A 27,614-nucleotide genomic window follows, 5' to 3' on the forward strand; every position below is an offset into this window, starting at 1 on the left:
GGTAAGGAATTGGACCAGATAATATTTTGAGGTCTCTTGCAGTTTTAAGCTCTGATTAGAATCCCAGAGCAGAGAGTGCATCTTGAGCGGCTAAGTTCTCCGGGCCTGCGCCCTCATCAGAAACCGTCCCAGAGAGACATGTGTCAGTCCTCTCCTTCTTGCTTTCAAGAAAGAGGGACAGAGCCTATCTCATCAGCTCACTTAACCTTGGGATTTGCTTGCTTCTTTCTGAACTAAGTCCCGTGTGTAGTTGAGAAGTAGTATCTGAGAAAATGGAATTTTATAGTCTCTGTAGAAGAGCGGTATAAAAGGCGTCAGGTTCTGAATCTGGAAGGCTTTTCTGAAGACACGAGATGAAGGTGTGCAAAGAGGTGGGCAGTGCCAAACTTACAGTCAGGCTGTGAGGCCAGAGAGGAATGGGGTAATCCTGGCCCAGCTAACACTTCGGATGCTTGTGTGAGCCCTGTACGCAAGCCATAATCAACAGTAATGACAAGATGAAGCTCGCCAGCTGAGAGGTTCTGGAGAGCTGCCTGGGCAGGTGATTCAGGAGTTCCTCTAGCACAGATTCTTCTAGTTCCCATTGTGGGACAGGGAACATAAGGATGAATATGACGGACAAGTGGATGTGGCTTCTTGAAGCTTAGAACTAGTGGATCTGCCACTTTTTTTGGCTGAGCAAGTGTAGACAATGAGTGGCAGAGGGTCGTTTGGTGACCAGTAGCTGAGGGTGCCTGTGGGGACTGGCTAAGAAAGCCCGGGCCTGAAGCACGTGCAGTGTGGTGCAGCAGAGGAGAAAGCAGCCCCCTGCCCTCTCATTACACGGGCCGGTACCTGGCATGTTGGGCTAGAAGACTCTACATTTCCAGGGTACTTTTGAGCCTTCAAAATGCTTTCACAGAAGTCAATTGGAGAAGGACAAACATATGGTCTCATTCATTTGGGGAATATAAAAAGTAGTGAAAGGGAGTAAAGGGGAAAGGAGAAAAAATGAGTGGGAAATATCAGAAAGGGAGACAGAACATGAGAGACTCCTAACTCTGGGAAACGAACCAGGGGTGGTGGAAGGGGAGGTGGGCGGGAGGTGGGGGTGACTGGGTGACGGGCAATGAGGGGGGCACTTGATGGGATGAGCACTGGGTGTTATTCTATATGTTGGCAAATTGAACACCAATAAAAAAAATAAATTTGTAAGTAAAAAATAAATAAATGAATATAAAAAAACCAAACAAAAAACCCAAAATGCTTTCACACTTATAATTTCATTTAGTTAATTTCTGAAAAGGACACTGTGCTATTGCATTTGGTTATCCCACGCGAGATATAAGAAAGCTGAGGCGTGGAGAAATGCAGTCACGCCCAAGCTCTTCCCTTCCATCCCATTGCTTTTCGGCGCTATGGTGATTTTTTTTTTTAATAAAGAAGGGCAATCAAATGGGCAAATACCTTATTGGTGGACCCACACAAACACCCAGAGCCAAATGCCATGTATAATCCCTGGAAGAAATATTTAGGGGAGATTTAATAAAGTATGAAGAAATAGATTTTTCTAATTTATTTTATTATTTTTTTAAAAAAGATCTTATTTATTTATTTGAGACTGAGAGAGAGAAAAAGAGCAAGAGAGAGATCATGAGCAGGGAGGAGAGGGAGAGGGAGAAGCAGACTTCCCCCTGAGTAGGGAGCCCATGCAGGACTTGATCCCAGGACCCTGAGATCATGACCTGAGCTGAGGGCAGATGCTTAACCGACCGAGCCACCCAGGTGCCCTGACTTATTTTTTTTTAATAGGTGATGGAATCTTATGCTTTATAAATATTTAAGCATCAAGAGGGTGTGTTGTAAGAAGCCTCGCTTGATTCCTGCCACCGTTTACCCCAATCTCCCTGCCTCCTCAGGTGGAAGGAAATACTTTTATTAGTTTCATTAGATTCTTCTGAAACCTTCCAGAATTTCTTTAAGCAAATACCAACAAGTAGGATTGTTAACATCCTGGCGACCTCTCCGTGTCAGTTTGTAGACTGTGTCTTCATTCTTTCTAACAATGGTGTCCCATCCTTTGGCTGAACCACCTAAATGGTGCATATTTAGGAGAAACAAGTATTTTTAGAAAGGGAAAAACCAAGATTTTTTTTTTTTAAAGGAAGGTTGGTGAGATGTATCTGCTTTCATTCAGAAGTCAGTCCTTACTAGACCCATTGCTGTTCTGGCCACATAAGCTGTCTCGTCTCGAGATGTCTGGTCTTCTGTTTAAGAATTAAGTATTTAGGGACACCTGTGGGGCTCAGCGATTGAGCCTCTGCTTTCGGCTCAGGGCATGATCCTGGGTCCTGGGATCGAGTCCCACGTCGGGCTCCCTGTGAGGAGCCTGCTTCTCCCTCTGCCTGTGTCTCTCATGAATAAATAAAATCTTAAAAAAGAAAGAATTAAATGTTTACAAGTCAGACCTTCAACATGTAGAAAGTGCGTTGCAAATCTCAGAAAAGTGATGGTATGGACAAGAAAAAGGTGTTTCTACTTTTTACAAAAACAATTAAAAAAAAAACAAAATTTAAAGTGAACACGGTAACAGCTTGAACGATTGGCATCCCTTGGGCTACGACTTGCTGAAACAAAGGCCTGTTCTTTTCAGGTATCGAAGCAAATTAAAGCTGATCCGTGCTAAGGAGGAGGACAGTGGCCATTACACTATCGTCGTTCAAAATGAGGATGACGTCAAGAGCTATACTTTCGAACTCTTAACTCAAGGTGTGTAAGGGAGTATAAAGGTAATGTCAGCTCGGTGATGAAGTGAAGGAGTGTCCCCCAAGGAGAGCCTGGCACTTTTCTCCCAGGGCTTGGAGAGAAAAGCAACACTTTATGGGGAGAAGCAGTGGGTGTCGATGTCACGCATCAGGGAGAACTTTGTTAATAAATTCACATCATTCTGGGAAGTTCCAGGTTGCTCTGAAGCATTCTGGGGAATTCCTAGGTTACAACACCACCTGCTTCTCAGTCTGGCACCTCCAGTTCTTGGAAGAGTAAAGTGATGGTTTTTTGGTCCAGATGACCTTAGGTTGTTCCAGAAAGTTTTGGCCTTTTTTCCTTAGCTTCCCTCATAGGCTTTGGACAGCGGCCCTTACCCTTACCAGGAGCGGGTGCCCCAGTCTGTCTGCATTCAGGTCCAGCACCTGTTCCCTGGGTACCCACCATGCGCCCGGGACTGTGTTAGGTGGACCCATTTGACCCTCACAGTAAATCTGTGTGATACAAGTATTAGCATATTTCTAACTTATTTGATCATGGATTTAAAATAAAAATCTTTAAAACCTAGTCGCATTCCGCAGATGCACTTTGGTAAATGCTGCTTTAGATTATACTCTAGCTGAATCCATTAGTTGAACCCCAAGCTGCAATACAATTTTAAGAGCCTCCTTGCCTTTCAAGCCAAATAACCACAGGGGCTTTTTGCTTTTCTCGCTCCAGATTTAGAACACCACAGGATACAAATCCCTAAACACTGAAACTGTGAAAATGCTCTTAACCAAGTGGGTCTGCCCAAACTGGAGCATTATTATTATGCACATAATTGCTCTCGACCCCTCCTGGGGAGATTACTTGCTCGGAAGGTCCGAATGCTACGTGGACATGTTCTGAGCTTGTAGTTCACAGGAGTTCTGGGACACAGACCCTTCAGTTCTGATTTCTTTCACCTCTGACAGTTCCCTCGTCTATTCTGGACTTGGTCGATGACCACCACGGCTCTACTGGGGGACAGACCGTGAGATGCATCGCTGAAGGGACACCTCTTCCTGATATCGAATGGATGATTTGCAAGGATATTAAGAAGTATGGAAACGAGAGTTTTCTTTTTCATTCGTGGTCAGAATGTTTCTTCCTTGGTACAAAGAACTTCAAGTGCATTTTCTTTCTTTTGCTGGCCCTTCTTTTGTATTTGTGATTCTCATGGGGCCAAAGTCTCATAAACTATGGGTGAGGGTTCTAAACACGGGCCTGCTGTGCATGCGTGCATGGTATGTGTGCATGAGCACTTGTGTGGTCATGAAGAGTTGTAAGGAGAAGGTCCATGGCTCTTGCCAGATTCAAAGGACTGCAGCTATAAGAGGATTTTCACTACCCTGGCCCACTTGACCTTATATTTCTTACACAGTGAGCTTTATTTGGTAGTGAGACTGGCATGTGAACATAAATGACAATATTGCCCACGTGACCCTTTGTCTCACTTGCCTACCTGCTGTTTGGAGGGAGTTAACTCACCAGTCCTCCTTTACCCCCCATTTGTCAACCTTCTCTGGTGGGCACTTGAGTGACACGCTCATGCTTCCACCCCTGTGTTCAGAAGCCTCAGTTGTTTCTCCTAGAGGCTGAGAGTCCCAGACCTTCCCCTTCTTGGGGCTGAAGGACCAGACCTGGATCTTGACAGGAGCTGGAGTCTAGGTCTCGTAACTCAGCCAGGAGATCACTCCAACCCTAGTGACACCTTAAGGGCTCTCGACAGACAGTGCAGGTGGGGAGAAAAGGAGGGAGCCAGGCTTTTCCAAGGGTGGGAACTTGGGATAGTTAAACATTCTTGAAGCGGATCTGTTCAAGGCTTGGCATTGGCAGTTATATTTGATTGAACTTCTTTCTACCTTGCTTGCTTCATAAACAGTTAACTTTCAATTATCTACATACAGTTATGCCCTATGGAGTGTGTACAAGCAGGTTTCAATGTTAATATGCACAGAAAGTCAACCTGTAGCACCCCCAAGATGTAGGCAAGGCCAGAACTGCTTGCCACCATAGATGATTCTCACTGCTTCGCTCACCTCCGTTATCCCGATAACTGGCTCTATATTTCTGTCCTCTTTCTCTCCAGATGTAATAATGAAACCTCCTGGGCGATTTTGGCCAACAATATCTCAAACATTATCACGGAGGTCCACCCCCGAGACAGGAGTACTGTGGAGGGCCGGGTGACCTTCACCAGAGTGGAGGAGACCATCGCCGTTCGATGTCTGGCCAAGAATCTCCTTGGGGCCGAGAGCCGAGAGCTGAAGCTGGTGGCTCCCAGTGAGTTGCTCCTAGCCATCGGCCAAGCCCTTCCTCTCACAGGCAGAACCTTGAGTCCCGGATGGGGTCCCAGAGGCAGAAACTTGGCTCTGAATGCTCTTGAAGGGCCTTCTCGGGGCATCCACGTGGGAGCCCTTTCTTTCAGATTCTGACCCCGAGCTGCACCTTGCACAGGCATCCTAGGCAGTTTGCTTGTCTAACAGGATAGCTACTCAGTCTCTTTAGTGTGAGAGTGGGGATGGATGATGGGGAAGGAGGATCTTCGGCCTTGTTGCTCTTTACAACTGTCGAGACAGGCTGGCTTTTTTTAAAAAAAATTAATGAAGCCCAAAGTAATATAAACAAAATGCAACCTTTCAAAATAAACTGAACCCCTGTGGCTCTCAACCTCCTTTATCAATCTTTACATTCCAGTCCACGTTCTGTCTAGAAGGTTAATGTTGCAGCACCGTTAGGGCCAGTATTGCATTCCCCTGATTGAGTTTTGTCCCTTTCTCTTCTAAGGGAAGAGCTGGAGTAGTTTCGCGTATGTAGATGATTGAGAGGTGGAATTGCCCATCCTTAAAACAAGCCAGGCAGCCTTGCTGCTTTTCCACCAGCAGTGAGAGATTTCCGACCCAGACACAACTACGTGGCCTTCTGGGCCTCCTGCATGTCTGAGCAAATTCCTCATCAGGCCTCTTTCTCCTTCAGCGCTGCGTTCTGAGCTCACGGTGGCAGCTGCAGTCCTGGTGCTATTGGTGATTGTGATCATCTCACTTATCGTCCTGGTTGTCATTTGGAAACAGGTAGGTCTTTTCCTCAAAGAACTAAAAATCTTCGAGGCCAATAAGAAGAAGAAGAGCAAGCAACCCAGTTCAGTGCTTGGGCAGAGAGAAGGCGCTCAGTAATTCTGTGCTGAATGAATGTGTCGATGCGACTGTGTCTGGTCACTTTGCTGGGGTCAAGCTTTGGTGCGTCTGGGCTTTGATAATTCACCAGTTACCTGTCCTGGTCATTTATAGAAACCGAGGTATGAAATTCGTTGGAGGGTCATTGAATCCATCAGCCCTGATGGACATGAATATATTTACGTGGACCCGATGCAGCTGCCTTATGACTCAAGATGGGAGTTTCCAAGAGATGGACTTGTGCTTGGTAAGCGCCTACTGGGGTGATCTCCCAAGACTCCCCTTTGATTTGTACATAACTTAACTTTTTATAACCTTGTGCAGGAATAAGGGATCTGAGATTGTGTTTGGTTAAGAGCTAGGCAATAGAAATTGGCTTTCAGAAATATTTTTCTGTCTTGAAATGGAAGTTAATTGCATCACTGCAATGGTTTTTTTAAAAAATCTCGTTACAGGGGTGCTTGGGCAGCTTAGTCGGTTAAACATCTGATTTCGACTCCGGTCATGATCTTGGGGTCCTGGAATCGAGCCACGTGTCAGGCTCCGCCCTCAGCCTACTTGTCCCTCTGCCCCTCTCCCCCTTGTGCTCTCTCTTAAATAAATAAATAAAAATAAATAAATAAATAAATAAATAAATAAATAAATAAATAAATAAAATCTTTAAAAAAAAAATCTCGTTCCATAACCTTTCCTTTAAGGTTAAGGAAAATTTTGTAAGAGAAGAGAATGTGAGGAGGTCCTGCCAAAGATACTCATTGAAATGGCTTTGCTTTGGGAGTGACACAAATTGATGAGATGAATTTCTGTGACTCAAAAGGAACCGAATGACGACAGCCACAAATGGTATTTTAATCCAGTGCATTCTGAGGATGTATTAGATGCTTCTTAAAATACGTATATTTAGAATATAAAAATACAGGTACTTTTCAAAGCAAAACATGTAAAAATAATATCCGGCCAATTTATCACAAACTTTTAAAATATTTCAATCTTGGGTGGAGACTCAGTACATGAGTCCAAGGAATTTTTTTAAAAATCATATTCTGAATGAATGAAAACAGGACAAAGACCCAAAACAGATGAATGTAGGGGAAGGGAAGGAAAAATAAAATAAGGCGAACATAGAGAGGGAGGCAAACCGTCAGAGACTTTTAACTCTAGGAAACAAACTGAGGGTCGCTGGAGTAGAGGTGGCTGGGGCACGGGGTAACTGGGTGATGGGCATTAAGCAGGGTGTGTGATGTAATGAATGCGGGGTGTCGTATGCAAATGATGAATCCCTGAACTCTACCTCTGAAGCTAATAATACGCTATATGTTAACTAAATTGAATTTAAATTAAAAAAATTTTTTTAAAAAAGACAAACGAAAGAGCTAGGGGTTGTGTCACTGGGCATATGCCAACGGTGTGTCCTTTGCAGGATGCCAGTTTAATTATCCACTTGTCTCATTCCAAGGTTAGGTCTTAAAGAGTTACATAAACTGGCAAGATGTCCTAGCTACTTCCAACTTCAACTACTTTTATCTCTCACCCCCCTCACCAGTCCCACCCACCCTTACCCCCACCCCTGATTTTACAAAAAGGGATGAGGAACTTAAAGTGGGAAGATGTGGGGGGGGCGAATCCCTAATGGGCTAAGCAGCATTTGTGTGTCTCTGGGCTCCCGTGTGCCGAGCTGCTAGGGCAGCAGCACCTTCGCAGGTAGAGCTTCCCACAGTGCACACATGCACTCAGAGGCAGTGCTGGCCGCTAGCCCCTTAGTAGCTGAGTCGTTCCCCGGCTTGCCTCGGCCTGGTGAGACTGATATGCTGGGAAGCATCCCTTTGACATTGTGAGCTGTCTAAAGTGGGGTCAACAGCTTCCACTTCCTTCTGTGGCTTCCAGCTGAGAGCAAAGCGTGTGCTCCCCAGGGCGCAGTTAGCCTTTGGTGTTGCTGGTCCTTCCGACAAGCGCGCAGCAAGGACACCGGCCCGGGGCTCCCTTCATCACTCCTTGGAATCCGGGATGTCTCGAATACCAAAGCATTTCCAGTAGATAAGGACTTATTGATGCAAAAGATGCCTCTGCTTGCATGTGGAGAACTGAAGGGTAGAGAACCAGGGGGTTTGGGGTGAGAACCACAGGAAGCAAGTGCCTGGGAGCCTGCTGGCGCTTGAGCTGGGAGACAGCTCACACCAGGGAGGGATGCACCCTCCTTACCCCTGCCAGGGTTTTCCTTCCCACTTGCAAATGATATTTGACAAAAGCAATTGTCCTAATTTCCTTCCCTGTGGGCTCAGTTCTGGTTCTTGACGTGATGAGTTGGAGGAGTTATTAGGCTTACTCCATTCTGGGAGAACAGCCCCGCTGTGTCCCCGCCAGTGCTGGCTGTGGTCAATAAAACCAAGGGGACACCACTGTCTGCCTGTGTTAATGGCTCTGATTGCTCACAGGTCGGATCCTGGGATCTGGTGCGTTTGGGAAAGTGGTTGAAGGAACTGCCTATGGATTAAGCCGCTCCCAGCCGGTCATGAAAGTCGCAGTGAAGATGCTGAAACGTAAGTGCCCCAACCCCCCCGGGATTTTTTTGAAAACAGAGGTTATGAGCACTGGGTGTTATTCTGTATGTTGGCAAATTGAACACCAATAAAAAATAAATTTATTATTAAAAAACAAAAACAAACAAACAAATAAAAAAAGAAAACAGAGGTTAGTAGAGTGAATTGCTCAAAATCACACGGCCAGTAAATGCCAAGTTGAGGACCACATCTTGGTTCTTTCGATTCTAGGTTTTAGGTGGATTTAGACTCTTCTCTCAGTTGGATTATTTCGATTCTTTTTTGCGGCCTGTATGTTGGAACATGAAAAGTTGTCATTTTTTGGTGACTTCTTTTTACCCTGAAGACTAGGCATTCGTTATTAGAGCCTAGACCAAGTCACTATGTGTTTCGCTTTTGGACTCTTGGTAAATAAAATGATACCCAATCAGAGGGTGAGCCATGTTATTGGCTTTTCCTGGGAAAGAAATCACTTGAACTGATGCGTGATTTATTTCTTCAACAGCCACAGCCAGATCCAGTGAAAAACAAGCTCTCATGTCGGAACTGAAGATAATGACTCACCTGGGGCCGCATTTAAACATTGTGAACTTGCTGGGAGCCTGTACCAAGTCAGGTAGGCTTCCTGCCCTGGGAGTGAGGATTTTTATAGAAGACCTATCGTTGTGAGGACTGTCCAGGCTCTTTAAAATTCTTACTCTCAACCTCCAAACATGCCAGCAAATAGAAGTCCCTTGAACGGAGTTGCCCGGATGCTGCTGAATTGATGGAAGCTCCTTGTTTTTGAGCAACATCTCCTGCCGGTGCAAACATAGCATTTCATGGCTTTTCTGTTCTTGATTCTCATACCCATTTCTTCACTGGTTTTGGTTCCCACAGGCCCCATTTACATCATCACCGAGTACTGCTTCTATGGGGATTTGGTCAACTATTTGCATAAGAATAGAGATAGCTTCCTGAGCCGCCACCCGGAGAAGCCAAAGAAAGAGTTGGACATTTTTGGATTGAACCCTGCTGATGACAGCACACGGAGGTGGGTGCAAGGGGACACGTTGCTGCGAATCATTGGCTTACAAGCCTCACCAGTGGAGAGCACCCATGTCTTGGTGGAACCCATGTCTGCAGATCCAGGGCCAGTAGGCAGCAAGATTTAGCATCTAGCCACCCTGCCCGTCATCCCCTGACACCACCAATTCATACCTGTCTGCAGGTGTTTTGGACCAGATATCATGGCGGGGTGGGGGGGGGGGTGTGTGCGGCGCTTGCTGAAAGGTTGGAGTAGAAGCAAGAGTTGGAATCATCCTGGGAGCCATTTTGCTGTTAAAATGTGGTCCACTTAAGACCTGCAAAATACGGCTCTGGCCAGGGATGCCCCAGTGCTGCTATCTTGTGAGAAACTGAGGATCTCCAAGTTTGAGATTCTGGTCTTTGCTGAGCCTGGGCCTATAAATCAGGCCAGCGGTGGTAGTCCCAACTGCAGGAACCTATATGTGGCTGTGAAGGTCTGTGTGGATATAAAGTTCTGTAGGATCAGAAAGTACAAGTCCACTTTATATTGAATTACTCGATGGACACCACCAAACTGGCCCTAAGTTTACTGAGTAGCAGGAAACGTCTGCCCAAGCCGCGTGGTCCTGTGGCCCAGGTTTGTGGCCTGTGAATTGAAAAGCAGAGAAGAATAAGGAAGGCCCACCTGAGTTGAGATGAGCCATGTATTTCTGCGATTATTGGTTAATGCTCATCTCAGCTCGACTACCCCACACGAAGGACACCCCTTGGTTGTGCCTTTGCTCACCCTCTGCTGCCACCATACCTATGGCACCGCCTTGGACACTGTGGGCACCCGGTCGTCGTCTACTGAATGTGAAATGGCCACTCCGGAGGGGCGCCCTGAATCAGGTTTCTTCTGTTTTTTTACAGTTACGTTATTTTGTCTTTTGAAAACAACGGTGACTACATGGACATGAAGCAAGCTGACACCACACAGTATGTCCCCATGCTGGAAAGGAAAGAGGTTTCTAAGTACTCGGACATTCAGAGATCGCTGTATGATCGTCCAGCCTCGTACAAGAAGAAATCTATGTTAGGTAAAAACGTCAGTGTCCACTCTTTGCATCTTCCAGGGGTTTAATAGGATACAGATTTCCCCTGCTACCTGGAAGTTTGGTTTATGCCACTCTGCTTTTAGGAAACACCTACATAAGTACTGGTTTTCACTCATGAAAGAAGTCCAAAAAGGATTTTTTTTTTCCCAATAGTAATTGCTTTCCTTGCTTTACATCATTTTGGCTTACAAAGGGTTTTATAGGAATGCTCTACTTTCAGACAGTGGTGGGAACCTATATCTAAAATACTCAGAGGAAGGGGCGCCTGGGTAGCTCCATCAGTTAAACATCTGACTCTTGATCTCAGCCCAGGTCTCGATCTCAGGGTCCTGAGTTTAAGCCCCGTGTTGGGCTCCATTCTGGGCATGGAGCCTCCTTTAAAAAAAAATACACTCAGAGGAAGGTGAGCGGGCATGCTGAGCAGGACGGGCATGCTGAGCAGGACTGCCAGGCCGTGGTTCCTGAATGCATGTCTGCACAACTGGGTCTGTGACATGTTTTCAGAAGTTTGTGGCCTGTGAATTGAAAAGAGAAAAAAGAATAAAGACCTAATAATGCAATGTATTTTCATATTTTAAATGTAATCCTTTTAAAGGATTATTTACCCTGATATAATTATCTTCCCTTTTCGGTGTTAACATGCCTTTTTTTTTTTTTTTTTCCAAAGGAAGTGTGGTGATCATTGATTTTTTTTCCCCGCTCAGTGCCCTTATTGGCAAAATAAAAAGATGGCTGCCTTATATTGGTTTCTGATACTATTCTTAAGATTTTAATTATATAAGTCTTTGGTATCTATGAGTTCAGTAGCCCTTGCTTTTAGCTTTGTTAATATCTACTTCGTGATAGAAACTGGGAAGTAGACAATTTGAGGTTCTATTTTTCTGACAAGAGTGTTGGGTGTTTCTATTGAATGTTTGGAGGAAGGTCTGTCTGGTTTTTCAAAACAGATGAACATGTGGCAGGGTTGCATTGATTTATAAACTCCAGGGAGCCTCGCTGATGCCCATAGCAGATGGACCACCCCTCTTCTGAGGGGGCGGGGGTGGCCCTTCCAGGTTCTCATCTGATCCCAGACTCGGATTGAGGAAGGGGTCTGACGTTGACGCGTCTTGTGGTTTTGTGTTATTGGGCCTGGGTCTGATGTTGACGCGTCTTGTGGTTTTGTGTTATTGGGCCTGAGCCCTCCCATTAGTCAATGCAAAAAAAGTGTTGGGCTGCCATGGAAATTATTTTAGAAATCACTGATATGCTCAGAATGCTTGCGAGGTTCTTAAGTGAAAGGTACAATCTGTTAAAAAAGAATGTGCTTGTTTTGCAAAGCTCGGGACACAAGAATATTTTCCATTGCTGCACTTCCAAGTTCCATTCACTTCTCATTGCCAAATGGGTAAACTTCCAAGCCCTTTTAAAAGAGTAGCCAATGAGAGCTGTCGGAACCAGTGCTTCCTCTCCCCTCCCGCATTGTTAAAAATAGTTTACATCGCTTCCCAGGCTGGACCTGGCTCCAGATGTCAGGGGAACCTGATTCATGCTCAGCCTGGGCCCTGTTGGCAGGCAGACCACTGCTTTCTGGCCTTCTCCTAGCTGGCTGGAAAAATGTGAATGGCTGCAGCTACTCTTCACTTGCCTGAAAATTTTTAAAAAGAAATGAGAAGTGCTGGCCTAGATTACCTCCTTCCTCGAAAACCCTGGGACCTTTCCAGGCGGGACTAACTAGGGAAAGTGGACAAGTTACAAAAGGAACTAAATGCAAAGTCATTGGCACTGACCTTTAAGATGGCTACCTCTAGTCTGACTGGGGCTTGATTTTATTCAGGAAATGAGCCAAACACCATGAAGGTGGCTATAAAAAGAAAAAAGAAAAAAAAAAAAAAAAGGAATTCCTAGAAGCTACTTTTTCAAAGGGAACCTCATGTATATTCATCATGGAAGATTGTGTGTATGTGTGTGTGTTAGGGAGGTGGCCGAGGTAACTTGCTAACTAGGGCTGAAAAAAGAAATTTGGGAGGCAAACAACAAAACATGTGTGAGAACCCACTAGACTGGTGCTTGTGGATGTATATGTGTATAAGCCAGATACGTATTTCCGCGGATAGATTTCTTTTTAATGGTAGCACGTCTGCATGGCTGACGCACCCACCCGTGAGGTCTGGAATCACCATCATCTTAGACCAGTTCTTTGGACGAGCCTGTGCAACCTGACAAGTGGCCCGGTGGGGCATGTTTCACACCATCCTCCAGGGCCAACACGCTTAATTCCTTTTCTGCAGACTCCGAAGTCAAAAACCTCCTTTCGGATGATAACTCAGAAGGCCTTACTTTGTTGGATTTGTTGAGCTTCACCTATCAAGTTGCGCGAGGAATGGAGTTTTTGGCTTCGAAAAATGTAAGTGTGTTCACGGAACAGAGTTCTCTGTAGACGCGGGCCCCAGGCCCGAGTGAGGGGGGCGTGCAAAGTCTCCAAGAGGCCAGTAGCCATGGTTGCTTCTCTCTTCCTTTTCCCCAGAGCGTAGTGGGGAGGCTGAGGTCTTCAAGTGTCTGCTCTAGAGCTGTTTTCTTTTTTCTTTTTTTTTTTTTTTAGATATGCTATGTTTTTATTTATGTTTCAGCGGATGAACATTCAAGTTGTTTACACTCTTAAGCTCTTATGAATAATGATGTCAGGTCTACAAAATTGGTACATGAATGGCCATAAGTTTTCATATATCTTGGGTTCTCCCTCTGGGTTGGGAGGAGAGCCTGGAGGAGGTGAGCTCACAAAGGTGCCAGGACAGCCTCCCTAAGGGGGCCCCACAGCTCCCAGCACCATGATGAAGTGGCCAACCCTGCAGGGCTGACTTGATCTAGCGGCAGATGGACAGACTCTGTTGTTCCTTCCCTTTCCATGCAGTGTGTCCACCGGGACCTGGCTGCTCGAAACGTCCTCCTGGCACAAGGGAAAATCGTGAAGATCTGCGACTTCGGCCTGGCCAGAGACATCATGCACGATTCAAACTATGTGTCTAAAGGCAGTGTAGGTGTTCTCTCCCCTCACCTGACAAGCCCACCTTTCCTCACTGAGTCTCCCAAACTAGGTGTTGCTTCTGGCCATTCAGTGTCCCTATTTTTAATGTGGAGTCCATGAAATTCATGAATGGGCTCCAGGGAGCCAGTAGGAAAAGCACAGGCTTGGGGGCCAGACCGCTTGGCTGTGAGTACTGGCTCCAGCCCTTACGAGTGTGGAGATTTGGGGCAAGTGGCTTGACCATTCTGTACCTCAGTTTCCCTATCAGCAGCCAGCACTGATAATCTCCTGGATGGCCATGGGTGACTCAGTGACTTTAACGTGAAGTGCTTAGAACAGGGCCTGGAACCTACAAGCACTCGGCAAGCGTTAGCTCTTAATCGTATGTGCCCGTGTGTGCGCCTTCATTTCCAAAGAGAGCATCTCTAACTTTATCAACTTTGCAAATGGCATCTCTGAGCCCTAACGCATCGAGAGCATTTGCATGAATAGATATTAGAGGCACAATTTCCTGGGAGACAGTCATTCTAAATTAACACGCGAGCTCTGCTCCCCACCCCTTCCCCCTCTGAGCGGATGCGGTAACTCGGAATACATTTGCCACCTGTAGGTACGATTCCAAATCACCCCACTGCACTGGCCGTGACGCCTCTCAGGGTTGCTGCGTCCACCCCCAGAAGGCCACTGGTCTGTGTCCAGCCTCCCTGGGTTTCGTGTGCTGTGCGGCCGCGGCCTGTAGCTTTAGGCACCTCGAACAGATCAGTGGACTTTGGTGGAGACACACTGTCACCTGCTCAGGCAGCCGATGACTGTGATCTCACCAGCCCTCCCAGAGGCCCGAAGGATGCGCATGTGGTCACTTCACGTGTTGGCCTCACGTAGGGTTTCCACCGCGGCTGGCACCAGCCTCGCGAAAGAGGCTGCAAAATTATGAAATGACTATTTCTTAAAGTTCGAAAATGTGGTTGGTTCTCGGATCCCTGGGTGTGCTTTTAATCTTGTTCCTGGGAACACCTGCAAATAGGAGAGAGGCCCATGCAGGGCTCTCGCTTTTTGGGTAAAACACTCAGGATTAAATATTTTTGGATGTTAGTCCTTGCGAGGACATAAGAGGCAGCGTCGCCCATCTCATTCATCAGGCATTGATTGAGCACCCACTAGGTGCCAGACACTCTTCTGAGTGCGGAGAGGGTAGCACCGAACCAGAAACACCAAGATTTCGTGGGCAGGGTTCTTTTTTTTTTTAATTAATTTTTTTATTGGTGTTCAATTTGCCAACATATAGAATAACACCCAGGGCTCATCCCGTCAAGCGTGGGCAGGGTTCTTAGTGCAAGTTATTATTGGTCCAAAGAGAACCCCCACTATTTCTGCGGCTGTAGCTCAGCCGTGGGTATGCCGGGATTCATGTCCTCCCTCTTTCCATGCAGACCTTTCTCCCCGTGAAGTGGATGGCTCCCGAGAGCATCTTCGACAACCTCTACACCACGCTGAGTGACGTCTGGTCCTACGGCATCCTGCTCTGGGAGATCTTTTCCCTTGGTACGGGCCTGACATCTCTGCTCATGTGGGTTGTTCTGGAACAATACTGGAAGGAAAACACTGTTTTCGAAGCTCCGGGGTATAAATGATGTTAAGATCTGAGCTCTGAGTCGGGTGTTCTGCAGCTGATTGAAACCACTTGCTGCTTTTTCACCTGGGGCTTTGGGTTAAGTAGGGTTCCCCAGTGGAGAGCTGCCTCCCCCTTGCTTCGTGGGGATCGATGCTCAGGTGAAAAGTAGTATGGCGAGGGACAGGACATGGCTGGCCCTCCTGGCCATTGTTCGGGAGGAGAGGAACCTTCTGGTCATCCAGTTATACTCAGTCACCAGGGCCCGAAGGGCACAGGTACCCCTGTGTGCCACGTGAGGGCCCTGAGGCAGGATCCATTCATGACCCTGACCTCAGATAGTTCGGCTGGTGGGGGACCACCTCCATGTAGCAGTGAACTGTGGGGTGCTGATTTAAAAGTGAGCGAGAAAGGAGAAAAGGGTCCTGTGGTTTTGGAAGGCTTTAGAGAGGAACCTAAGCTTGATTTGGCCTTGGCCATAGAAATCGAAATGTTTCGTGAATTCTGTTGCCTTAATGTGGTAGGAAAGGCTTTCTTCCCTGCCTCCCCTCCTTTTTCGATTCTAGTTCTCTCTGCTGCTTGGACGTCACTGTGGATCATCTCAGTGTGAGACTTGACTGAGTCTCGCAGTCTATTAAAAGCAGAGAATTATCAGGGCGCCTGGGTGGCTCAGTTGGTTTAAGCATCTGCCTTCAGCTCAGGTCATGGTCTTGGGGTCCTGGGATCGATCCCTGCATCAGGCTCTCTGATCAGCAGGGAATCGGCTTCTCCCTCTCGCTCTATGTGTGCACACTCTCTCTTTCTCCCAAATAAATAGATTTTTTTTTTTTTTTTTTTTTAAGGCAGAGCATTATCTAGATCTTTCAAGCCCCAACTTGGACTTTTGCTCTAGTTATTTGAACACTTTTGGTGAAAATGATTTTTCTTTTTTGCCTTCAATGGTTCAGAATTTCTCCTGCTCTTCTATTTTGCTTTCTGTATGCGGATCCAATAGTCAGAAACATTGAAAAAAACCACTTTTGTGCTTTTTCCTAAAGATGTAGAAGTTTAGCCTAGGGTGTCGGGACTTGACCAACATTAAGCCTTAGTTACATTGAAGACTTAGGGGAATCCTGTGAAGTCAAGGAGATAATACTTAATTTTCTCGAAAGAACCGGAACTTCAGGTGGGGATCCCCAAATGTTTTCTATAGGTTCACCCTGAGCGTTTCCTCAGTGTACCACAGGCTTGTAAATCCTGGTGGTTTTCTCTGGTTTTCAGGCGGCACACCCTACCCTGGCATGATGGTGGATTCTACGTTCTACAATAAGATCAAGAGTGGATACCGGATGGCCAAGCCTGACCACGCCACCAGTGAAGTGTGAGCCCCCTCCCCACCTCATGGGCCTTGTGTTCATGCCCAGCGGGTCCCTGGCTTGGGTGGGGGGTGCTTGATACTCCTCCCTGTGCCCACTCTCATCTCTGTGCCCCTGCAGCTATGAGATCATGGTGAAGTGCTGGCACAGTGAACCGGAGAAGAGACCCTCCTTTTACCACCTGAGCGAGATCGTGGAGAATCTGCTGCCTGGACAATATAAGAAGGTTTGTCCGGGCCCCTCAAAGATGGGTGGAGAGGAATGGGCAAAGGGGGAGGAGTCAACAGCTGGTAGTTATGCAAGTGAGCAGCGTCCTTCAACACTGTTTTGAAGGAACATTTTCAGAGGAGGAGAAAGAGTGATCCAGGGGCCAAGGCTTCATGGAGCGCTCCCCAGGCCCCTGGTAGCAGTGATGTATGAAAACCCTCCCCTTTCTGCAGGGCTCCCCTTTCATCTCAAGTGTGCAACACCTGTAAGCACTTTATTCTCCAGATGTTTGAGTATGTGAAGCTACTGTGCGGTTAAAAGTCTCAGGGCATCCACAGCCATTAAATCGCTAATTTGAATGCACTTAAATCCATGTGAAATTGGCTTTTACCAGCTGACTGGAAGGAACAACCTCAGCTGTTATCTGTGGCTCCAGCTGGTTTTTTTTTTTGTGGAATAGGAAGCATTGTTCAAAGGAACAAATGTAATTTCATGGAACCAAGCAGGATATGTTAATGAGTGAAACAACTTTCTGCTGAGATGCTGTGCAGGAACCCCAGACATAGTTGTATAATAAACCCAATTTCTGAGGTTCAGATTAGTCACTCTGTAGAGTCTTCGTATTTATTGCTTCTCCTTCTTCTCAAAGAGAAGGTCGCGTGCTGAACTGGGAGTTAAATACTTGTGTCTATTGGTTATTTCACTGCCCATTACAGCTCCTGTAAGTGAGGCAATGAGGAAGCAGAAGGAAATTATGGCAGGTCAGTCAGACACTCTGGCTGGGTTAAGTAAGACGTGTTGGTGGCTGGAGCCTGGACCTGTTGTTGAAAATGGGGTCTTTTTAGATCAAAGCTCTCTAAGTTTTGAGTTAGATTTCCCCAAGATTTAGGGATCAGGCAGGTTTTAGGGATGGTGCTCCCAGTGGAAGTCCTTGTCACCCCTTATTGGGATCCATCCAAGCCCTGGAGAGACTATTGAATGGGGACCAGAAGGGTCCATGCTAGTCCCAGAGAAGGGAGTGGGTGTGTGTGTGAGGGGGAGTGGGGGGCATAGTCCTAGCTACTGACTCAGAGAAGGGGCTCATTGAATCTTAAGGTGAATGAGAGAGCTCATTGGCAGGATGGCATCGGTGGCCCTTTCCTAGGTCAGAGGCCTCTGGGGACATTTGACCTCTGAGCCTCCTTCAGTTGTCTAAGCCCCTTTGTCTGGGAGGCTGTGTGGAGACACAGGTGGTTAAATGGTCGTCGGTTCTGAGCGTCCCTTTCGCAGTTCGGGTGACCATGTGACGTGCATGTCTGCAGAGTTACGAGAAGATTCACCTGGACTTCCTGAAGAGCGACCACCCCGCCGTGGCGCGTATGCGCGTGGACTCAGACAACGCCTACATCGGCGTCACCTACAAAAACGAGGAGGACAAGCTGAAGGACTGGGAGGGCAGCCTGGACGAGCAGAGGCTGAGCGCCGACAGCGGCTACATCATCCCCCTGCCCGACATCGACCCGGTGCCCGAGGAGGAAGACCTGGGCAAGAGGAACAGACACAGGTAGGGCTGCCTGCTGAGCTGCCCCCCACTTCCCAGCACCCTGGTGGTGAGGCCCCAAGGCTGGTCCCCCCACTGCATCTGTGCAGGGCAGCCAGTCGCAGAGGCCCCGAGCTCGCCCCCTAGGTGCATCTGTACAGGGCAGCCAGTCCCAGAGGCCCCGAGGCTGGTCCCCAGGTGCATCTGTGCAGGGCACCCAGTTGCAGAGGCCCCGAGGCGGGCCCCCAGGTGCATCTGTGCAGGGCGGCCAGTCGCAGAGGCCCCGAGGCGGGCCCCCAGGTGCATCTGTGCAGGGTGGCCAGTTGCAGAGGTCCTGAGGGGTCTGTTTCCCAAAGGATCCTAATGCGGGCCCCTGGGGCTGGGGGGGTGGAGTGCTGTAGAACAGTCAGGGACATGCTTCCCTGATAGAGGATCTTTGACCTGAGTCCTCAGGGAGTTTGATCAAACCGCCACAGCAGCCCTGAATATTGAGATACCCTAAGCCTCTGTCGTTGTTTTCTATATGAGTCCTGGAACCGAGGAGAAGGCCGAGAGAGAGTCTAAACTGGGCTTTTCCATGCTGCACCAGTAGCTCTGAACCCCAAGTTCAGATCACCTGGGGAGGCTTGAGAGCTGGTCTACAAACTTCATCCAGACCAACAAGTTAGGATCTCTGGGAATGGATCCCAGGCGCCTTCTGCTGATTTGTTCCTTCTTTTTATCTCTGTATAATGGAAGGTTTCACACATGTCTGGTTCAGGTCGAATAGTGAACTGTCAATTAATCTGTCACCCAACTTGAGCATTTAGGAGCTCAGGGACAGACTGCATGAATAGCGTACCTACTCGGCTACTACTCTCCTTGGATTATTTTGAAGCAAATCCTAGACATCATATCATTTCATCCATAAATACTCCATTATTGTGCTTCTAAAAGATAAAGCCTCTATTTAAAAAAGTAACTGGAGTTATTAGGTTATTAAAAATAACTACAATACTGTTATCTTCCCCCACCAGTTGACAATAAATCATTAGGAGCATCAGATATTCGGTGCTCTGATTTCCCTATCTCATAAATATGGTTTTGCATTTGTTTTGTTCTAATTGGGACCCAAGCAGGAGTCTCACATGGCATTTAATTGCTGTGTCCCTATACATTTGTCCTGAACCTTCGTACCCCTTTGCATAGTATTTGTGAAGAAACCGGGACATTTGCCCGTAATGTTCCCACGTTCAGAATCTTGCTGATTGCACCCTGTCGTGTGTCTTACCACGTGCTTTGTCTCCTGTATTGGCTGTAAGCTGGGAGGCTAGAGGCTTGCTGTGGCTCAGGTTAGATTTTTGGCAAGTGTGCTTCAAAGATGGTGCTGTGTGTGTCCATCGGAAATTACACACTGTCCAGTTGACTCTGCCTCTGTGACATTAACAGCCATTGGCGACCATTGCCTGGATTCATTAATTTATTACCAAGGTGATGCTAACATCCAGCTAGGACCAGAGCCATGAGCTCCCACAGTCTCCTCATGAAAGGGGCATCCCAGGCTCCCACCATCTTTGCGTAGGCCTTGAACAGAGGCAGGGGAAAGTGATCATAGTGGTCCTTGGTTCCAGGTCCAAGATGCACAGGAGTCTCCGTCTCTCTTTTTTTCCCTTCTTCGTTCAGGATACTCTGGTCCCTTCTTCCTCAGTCATTTGGTTAGCTACATATCGTTATTTAGGCAAAAGCACATGGCATTATCAATTTGGAGCCTTGTGATTGTGACATCCCTTTGCTGTTGGTATGAACCAGGTATGAATTGGTATGAATTTAAAAAGTATAATTGTGGGTTTTTTTTGTTTTTTTTTTTTTTTTGCGTGTGTTTGGAATGTGTGATGAGAATTGGAGGTTGGGCAGAGTGCCCTGACTTAACTCTTGCTCAGGATGATTTCAAAAATATGTTTATATTCTTTTGGCAAAATGTTTCTCTGAGCTTTGGGTATGTGTGGTCGCCCTCTACCCCAGATCTGCCATCCAGTTTGGTTATTTTGTTTGTGGGGGCTCTGAATAATAGAGCAGTTATAAAAAGGTTTTGCTTCTAAGTTAAGTTAGAAAGTTGTATTGATGAACAACATAAGAAAGGTGCCCAGAACTTTTTTGGGGGTACACGAAGCTAAGCTGCAGAATTTGACATCTGTTACATGGAGAGAACCATTCTAGCTGATAGATAGTTGTTGTATTAGATAATTAAAACTTCTGCCAGGGTGATAATGTTAATTTTCAAATTGTACAAAGTATGTCCCAAATGACTATCCCAGGTCAGGTGAGACTGTGGCCCTGACAGGTGGGCTGAACGTGGTGAGCGTCTTGATCAGCTTGGGCTGCTGTTACACAGTATCATAGATTTGGGGGTATAAACAGTAGAAATCTATTTGCTCGCAGTTCTGAAGGCTGGAAGTCCAAGATCAAGGTGTCGGCAGGTTTGATTTTTTTTCCTGAGGCCTCTTTCCTTGGCTTGCAGATGGCCATCTTCTTAATGTGTCCTCACATGGTCTTTTTCTGTGTGTGCATCACAGATGTCTCTTCCTTTTACAAGAACACCAGTCCGATTGGGTAAGAGCCCCACTTTAACGACCTCACTTAACTTTAATTACCTCCTAAAAGGCCCTGTCTTCAAATATAATCACAATGGGGATTACGGCTTCAACATGGGAATTTTAGGGGGTGGGGTGGGATACAGTTCAGTCCATCACAGAGGTGGGTGGATCCCAGAGTTGGGATGCTCTGGGTCTAGGAAGTGGTAGTGGTCCCATGGAATCCTCTCTTTGGGCTCAGGAGGCTTGGCCTTGGGAGGGAGTGGGCATGAGAAAGACCTGGCCTTGCTTACTATAGACAGTTTGGGGGTGCTAGGTCAGTGACTATTGGAAGCCAGGCCCTGGGTCACAAGATGGCCATGGTAGTTTGGGAATCAGAGGTAAGCCTAGTCATCAGCTCCAGGACCACCATGAAGCCTGGCAAGCAGCAAGGATGATCTGGTGCTGAGTCTCCGTGAAGTTAGCTTCCCCCATGCCCACACCCCGGCCTTCTCTCTGAGGGAGACTGGCAGAGAGGAGCATGCCAGGCCCAGGAGGGTCAGTGCAAGGGGGCAACTGCCTCGTAGGACTCAGCCATTCGTCCGAATCACAGTGGCCAAAGAAGTCTCCTAAATGCAGGTCCTAGCTGGCTTGGGGTCCATACCCAAGGGTCGACTCAGGCCTCCAGCTACTGGCCAGGGCCCGAGGAACCAGGTATGGTATGTCTGGCCTCCCAGGGAGAGGGCTTGTCAGGACCACATGGTTCTCAAGACCAGTCCAGTGGACTGCGGTTCGCAGTGAGATTCCAGGACCAGGGTGTAAGTCGGGGGGCAGGGTGGAGTACAAAGCAGGAAGGGAGACAAAAGCTCGGTCACAGGGAAGGGCCCAGTCTGTGGGGTTGGGAAAGGAAACCCCAGTGTGGTAACCCTACAGGTTCTAAGAGCTCTCCAGGCCGCAGGATGGCAGCAGACTGTTTCCCATGGGCATCTACCTGTCGCGCTCAGTCCCCTGGCTGGCCCTCCGGGAGGAAAACAGCTGGCAGGGTTGACAGCCCCCTGTTGGGCATGCATGTGAGCCTCCTTCTCCGGCTGGCCAGCCGGACGGTGGGTTACCTGTTAGGTCAGCAGCCTCGTGGTGAGGACAGACTGTCCTGCCTGTCAGCAGATACCCTGCTGGGAGCAAAGAGATAGATGCAGACATCTTGCAGTCTGCAGGATGAGGTTAAGACCGTTCAGAGATGGGAAGACGGACAGGGAATCCTTACAGGCTAGAGACCAGGGAAAATTATTTTTCTAAAACTCTTTGTGAGAAATTTTAAGTGTCCAGAAAATGGAGAGACTACTCCATCTACCATTTAGATTTAGTAGTTGCTAACATTTTGCCACATTTGGTTTACCTGACCGTGTAATGTCTGGTTATGCCTATTTTATATACGTACGCAACACATACTACGTATTTAATAACGTGTAACGTGTAGGAGTGTGTATGTACCACACACATACACACTCATACTTTTTTTTTCTTGCTAAAACATTTGAAACTCCTGGGCACCTCGGTGGCTCAGTCAGTTGAACGTCTGCCTTCAGCTTGGGTCGTGATCCCAGCGATCTGGGCTGGCTCCCTGCTCAGTGCGGAGTCTGCTTCTCCTTGTCCCTCAGCCCCTCCCTCTGCTCATGTTCTCTCTCTCTCTCTCTCTCTCTTATTGTCAAATAAATAAATAAGTCTTTAAAAAATGTTTTTGAAACTCCAGCAAACATCTCCTAAGAACAAGGATACTCTGGGTGCCTGGGTGGCTCAGTCGGTTGAGTGTCTACCTTTGGCTCTGGTCATGATCCTCAGGGTCCAGGGATCCAGCCCCACATCGGGCTCTCTGCTCAGCAGGGAATCTGCTTCTCCCTCTTTTTTGGCACCCCCTTCCCTCGCACGCACTGTCAAATAAATAAATCTTTAATAAGAAAACGATAAGGATACTCTCCTATATAATCATAATGGCATGATCACATGTAAGAACATTAGCACCTACTTCCTGTTATTGTCTGCTATCTGGACCCTAGTCAAGTAGTTGACTAATAATAATAATAATGATAGCTAATATTTATTGGGCACTTAGTATGTTCTAGGCACTGTGCTCAGTGCTTTATGATTATTACCTTATTTGATCAGCCTGACAAATGGGAATATTGTCACACACTATTGTCATCCCAATTCTGTAGGGCAGGGAACAAGTTCAGTGGGGGTTAAGGTACTTGTGTGACTCCCACAGCTGCTCAGTGGTGGATGATTCCAGACCCCAGGCTTTCCGACTCTAGAACGTTGTTCCTTTCAGCCTCTGCTCTAGTGGGTAAGAGCCTTCACCGGGTGTTCAGGAGCAAGGCTGGGGGAGTTGGGGGGGTGTTGTATGTAAAGAGGAGGGTGAGGACGGCATTCCCGGGGAGTGGGCTCAGATCCTGAGAACACTGTTTGGACACTCAGGGGTTTCACGGACAGCAGGTGACTGCTCAGTTGTAGTCACAGCTGATTTCAGCCCTCTGTGCTCTTCCTTCCCCCATTGTCTCCCCATCAGGCTCTGGTTACTCTCTTTTCCACTAGGACCAAGTAGGGACAGTAGAAATTGTCCCAGCTTGTTAGCAACTCTGCTGGAAGATTTGAGAGAAGAGAAGGGAGACCAAGGTGTGGAGATGACCTGTGGATCTTGAGTTTGCATGGGGTCTACTGTGACATGACACCTGATGAGTAGCTGCCTGGCTTGGAGGCAGTCTTGCCAGATTGGGTGGCTTTAGGTCGAATGCCAAAGGGTCTCGCAGGAAGAGCTCCTTCGCCTTTGGATGGATGGGTGGGGGCCACCCTTGCCACCCAACCACAGTCTTGCTGGTCTGTACCTGGGCTTACCCTTTCTTATCCTCTCCCTCCTCCAGCTCGCAGACCTCAGAAGAAAGCGCTATCGAGACAGGTTCCAGCAGCTCTACCTTCATCAAGAGAGAGGACGAAACCATCGAGGACATCGACATGATGGACGACATTGGCATAGACTCCTCAGACCTGGTAGAGGACAGCTTCCTGTGACTGCCAGATGTGAGGGGGGGAGGTACCTTCCACTCTTGGAGCCACCTTGGATCCCTTTAAGAAAACCACTTTATTGCAATGCAAAGTTTGGGAGGAGGATTTGGGTGAGGTGTAAAGAGAAGTTCCCAGCCAAGGGCCTCAGGGAGCCTGCGAACTGTGGATGGATGGCATGTTTCAAAATGAACTTTTTCAGTGTTGCCTCTTGCAATGCTTCCGTAGCATCTCAGCAGCGTGTGAAGTTTGGAGACAGATGGACAAGGAGGTGATAGGCCACACAGAAGGTGAACTTTGTGTTTCAAGGGCATTGGTGAGATTCCAACATACACGACTTCTATTGTGAGAAAACTCCATTGTAATTATGTAAATAACTCTAACTGAGGATGTGTTTAGATTTGTATTAACTGTCTTCTCTGGACTTCTAAAGAGACCACTCAACCCATCCATGTACTTCCTGCTTGAAACCTGGTATCAGCTGCTGCTGAACTCCTCTATGAAGTACATGCAAAACCACTTTTGAACCTTAAAAGGTACTGGTACTATAGCATTTTCCTTTTTTTTTTTTGTGTGTGTGTGTTAAAGAGAAAAAGAATAATAATTAACCAACCTTGTTTATTAGATTTGGGTCCTTTAGAAGCCCACCAACTCATTTTCATATTGTAATCTACGTGTATAATACTACTGTTATCAGTAATGCTAAATGTGTAATGTGTAACACGTTTTCCCTACAGAGAAAGCACAATTTAAAAAAAAAAAATTCTTACTAAGTAGGCGACAAGTTTGACAGTTTTTGACATTTATATCAAATAACCGATGTTTCTCTATAAAATATGGTAATAGCTTTAGTGGATTAAATTTAGTCGAACATAGAGAACAAAGTAAAGGTAGTGTCTTCCAGGAAGTCAGTGTTTTTAACTGTGTACTGACTAGGTTCACTAATCCGTTGTACTAAAAACAATTAACTGCCCTCTGAAGTGATGGGATTTGAAAGAAACAAAAACCCCTAAATCCTAAATGTTCTCAGTGTAAAGGCGTAAGCCTATGCCTAATGTGACTTCTCGTGTTATTACCCAGTGGAAAAAATAATCAGCAGCAAAAAGATTGAATTTGCAGAGGTCATTTTCATGCCTGGTGATGACTCTGGTGTAGCTCAACATCTATATTTTTAAAATTTTATGACCCCTAGAAGAGTCCGAAGGATGCCTTGACCATCTCCCCCTTTCTTTCATCTCCTACCCCACAGAGAATTAGTTTGAAACTGTGAGAACATACAGGCATTGTTTAGTGAAGGCTGCATCTGCGTTAGCCTGGATCCTTGGTTCCCAAATGTAATCGTAGCCAGGATCACCAAATTCTAGGTCCCCATCCTAGAGCTTCTGAATTACTGAGTCTGGCCAGGAGCAGGAACCTGTATTTTTATAAACTCCTTGGCTGTTGTGATTAGCCACGTTTGGGGAACACCAGCTTAGGTTACAGGAAGTTGCCATGGGAAACAGATAATTGGAAATTTGGAACTGGGCTAGAAGTCAACCATGCAGGAAGCCTACTATTTAAATCTTTGGCTTTGGGTCAGTGACATTTAATGCCCTATACCTAGCAATTGTTGCCCTTAATTTAACTTTCCAGCCTTAGCTGAGGCTGGAAAAGCTAAATCTTGGTTTGGCAGAGCTTCCAAAATAAAGACACCGCTTCCCACTGCATGGGGCAACTGAACTTGCCCCCCACCCCACCCCCACCCATGGCATGTACGAAAATGAGGCAATTCAGTGTCCCATGTCTCTGTATAACCAGGTCGATATTTGGGTGAAAAAAAGATTTGAAAGTTTTGCTGAAATTTTGGGGTGAGATGGCAGGACAGATTGTCACATTCATCCAAACCGTCAAACTGATTGGTGTGGGTTCATTGGCATTCTTTGCAATACCGCTTAATTGCTGACACCGAATGAAAGAAACATGGGCTGTGATTACTGCAATCACTGTACGTGCTCCTGGCAGGTGATGCGTTGGAGGATGTAGCAGCAGTAACAAGGTACTTGACTACCTACTGGTGCCATCTCAATGCAAGCCCCAACTTTCTTATCCCCCTTTTTCATACTAAGTGTGAAGACTGAGCCAGATTGGCCAATTAAAAAAGAAAATCTGACTAGGTTCTGTAGAGCCAATTAGACTTGAAATACATTTGTGTTTCTAGAATCACAGCTCAAGCATTCTGTTTGTCGCTCACTGTCTCTTGTATAAGACTTCTTATGTCGGTGCTTTGCATTTTTGATGTTCCTTTGAGTTTTGCGTGACATCATGAAGCTGGATGAAAATTCTCAAACAAGCAGGTCCCAGTCCTAATGAATACAACCACCTGAGTTTGTGTGTGACTACAATTTTTTTTTTTAAACAGTGTTTTCAGTGTATCATAGATTTGTTTCCTTTTTGGCCTCCTGCAAAGTCCCCAGATGAAAATTTGCCAATCCTTCCTGCTTTCTATTTTTATGAAGACAATCAAAGCTGGCCTGAGAAACACAATTTGTGACTTTTTTTAAACGGTCAATGATGTCCTTAAAATGTGGTCTGCCAATCTGTACAAATGGTCCTATTTTTGTGAAGAGGGACGTGAGATAAAATGATGTTATACATCAATATGTATATATGTATTTCTATATAGACTTGGAGAATACTGCCAAAACATTTATGACAAGCTGTATCACTGCCTTTGTTTATATTTTTTTGACTGTGATATTCCCCACAGGCACATTAACTGTTGCACTTTTGAATGTCCAAAATTTATATTTTAGAAAAATAAAGAGAAAAATACGTTAAGTGTTTCCAAAACAGTGGTGTGGTGAATGTGTGAGAAGTAACTCAATAGGTAGGGTCTACTGATAAAAAAAAAAATGTATTACAAAATGCCCCGTTCGTGTTTTTGTTTTAAAACGTGTAAATGAAGATCTTTATATTTCAATAAATGATATATATAATTTAAAGTTATGCTAAGGTTCCAGCACTTTTGTTTTTAGCTGAATCACATACACTAAAGCCATTCGATTCAATTTGCTTTCTTAGCAACATTTCAGTAGGACTCTTGATCATGGTTTTGATGAAACCAATAGGAAATTTAAGATTTAAACATTATTTGAGCTAGTTACGTTTTCAGGCACAGTATTTGGCTTAAAGATGACTGGCGTGTGGCTCATCTTTGATCCTACTGTTTGTTTTAGTAGCATTGTATTGCATGGGAAGCATTTACTGTCTACAACATTCAAACCCTGTAGATGTGCATAATATAAAAGATTCCAGTCTTTTTTTCACTCTCTCTTCTTCCCTTGTCTCTGTGCTGATTCTCAGAGGGAGGACTATCTTACAGTTCCTTTTCTGTGCCTCTGCTTCTATACATATTTATACATCTCTGTTTTTGCTTCGTATTTTAGCTAAATGGGTAAACATGTTGGATGTTGAATCATCTCTGTTTTTGCTTCATATTTTACCTAAATGGGGTTCACTTTTTTAAATTAAGATTTTATTATTTTTTTTATTTTATTTTAGGAAGAGAGTATGAGAGAGAGCATGCATGCATGAGCGGTGTGGGAGGGGGGCAAGAGGGAGAGAGAATCTCCAGCAGACTGTCTGCTGGGTGCTGAGCCCGATCCCATAGCCCTGAGATCATGACCTGAGCCAACATCAAGAGTCAGATGCTTAACCCATTGAGCCACCCAGGTGCCTCCATAATGCTTTGTAA

At 46.3% G+C, this 27,614-nt stretch overlaps 1 protein-coding gene across 3 annotated transcripts in view; it reads left to right on the forward strand.

Moving 5' to 3' along the window:
* Nucleotides 1-26,866, forward strand: part of PDGFRA (platelet derived growth factor receptor alpha) — a 46,257-nt gene extending 19,391 nt beyond the window's left edge. For all 3 annotated transcript variants that reach the window (XM_077848040.1, XM_077848042.1, XM_077848041.1), the window contains exons 8-23: nucleotides 2,633-2,748; nucleotides 3,702-3,828; nucleotides 4,859-5,052; nucleotides 5,746-5,840; nucleotides 6,057-6,189; nucleotides 8,375-8,479; nucleotides 8,985-9,095; nucleotides 9,359-9,512; nucleotides 10,400-10,566; nucleotides 12,855-12,970; nucleotides 13,475-13,597; nucleotides 15,019-15,130; nucleotides 16,458-16,557; nucleotides 16,673-16,778; nucleotides 18,061-18,302; nucleotides 23,743-26,866. In XM_077848040.1, coding sequence (XP_077704166.1) covers nucleotides 2,633-2,748; nucleotides 3,702-3,828; nucleotides 4,859-5,052; nucleotides 5,746-5,840; nucleotides 6,057-6,189; nucleotides 8,375-8,479; nucleotides 8,985-9,095; nucleotides 9,359-9,512; nucleotides 10,400-10,566; nucleotides 12,855-12,970; nucleotides 13,475-13,597; nucleotides 15,019-15,130; nucleotides 16,458-16,557; nucleotides 16,673-16,778; nucleotides 18,061-18,302; nucleotides 23,743-23,890 — 2,149 coding nt within the window. In that variant the 3' untranslated portion in view covers nucleotides 23,891-26,866. The remainder of the gene's footprint in view (nucleotides 1-2,632; nucleotides 2,749-3,701; nucleotides 3,829-4,858; nucleotides 5,053-5,745; nucleotides 5,841-6,056; nucleotides 6,190-8,374; nucleotides 8,480-8,984; nucleotides 9,096-9,358; nucleotides 9,513-10,399; nucleotides 10,567-12,854; nucleotides 12,971-13,474; nucleotides 13,598-15,018; nucleotides 15,131-16,457; nucleotides 16,558-16,672; nucleotides 16,779-18,060; nucleotides 18,303-23,742) is intronic.
* Nucleotides 26,867-27,614: the final 748 nt, after the last annotated feature.

This window comes from Canis aureus, chromosome 14 (assembly GCF_053574225.1).
Source record: "Canis aureus isolate CA01 chromosome 14, VMU_Caureus_v.1.0, whole genome shotgun sequence".
NCBI classification, from domain to species: Eukaryota; Metazoa; Chordata; class Mammalia; order Carnivora; family Canidae; genus Canis; species Canis aureus.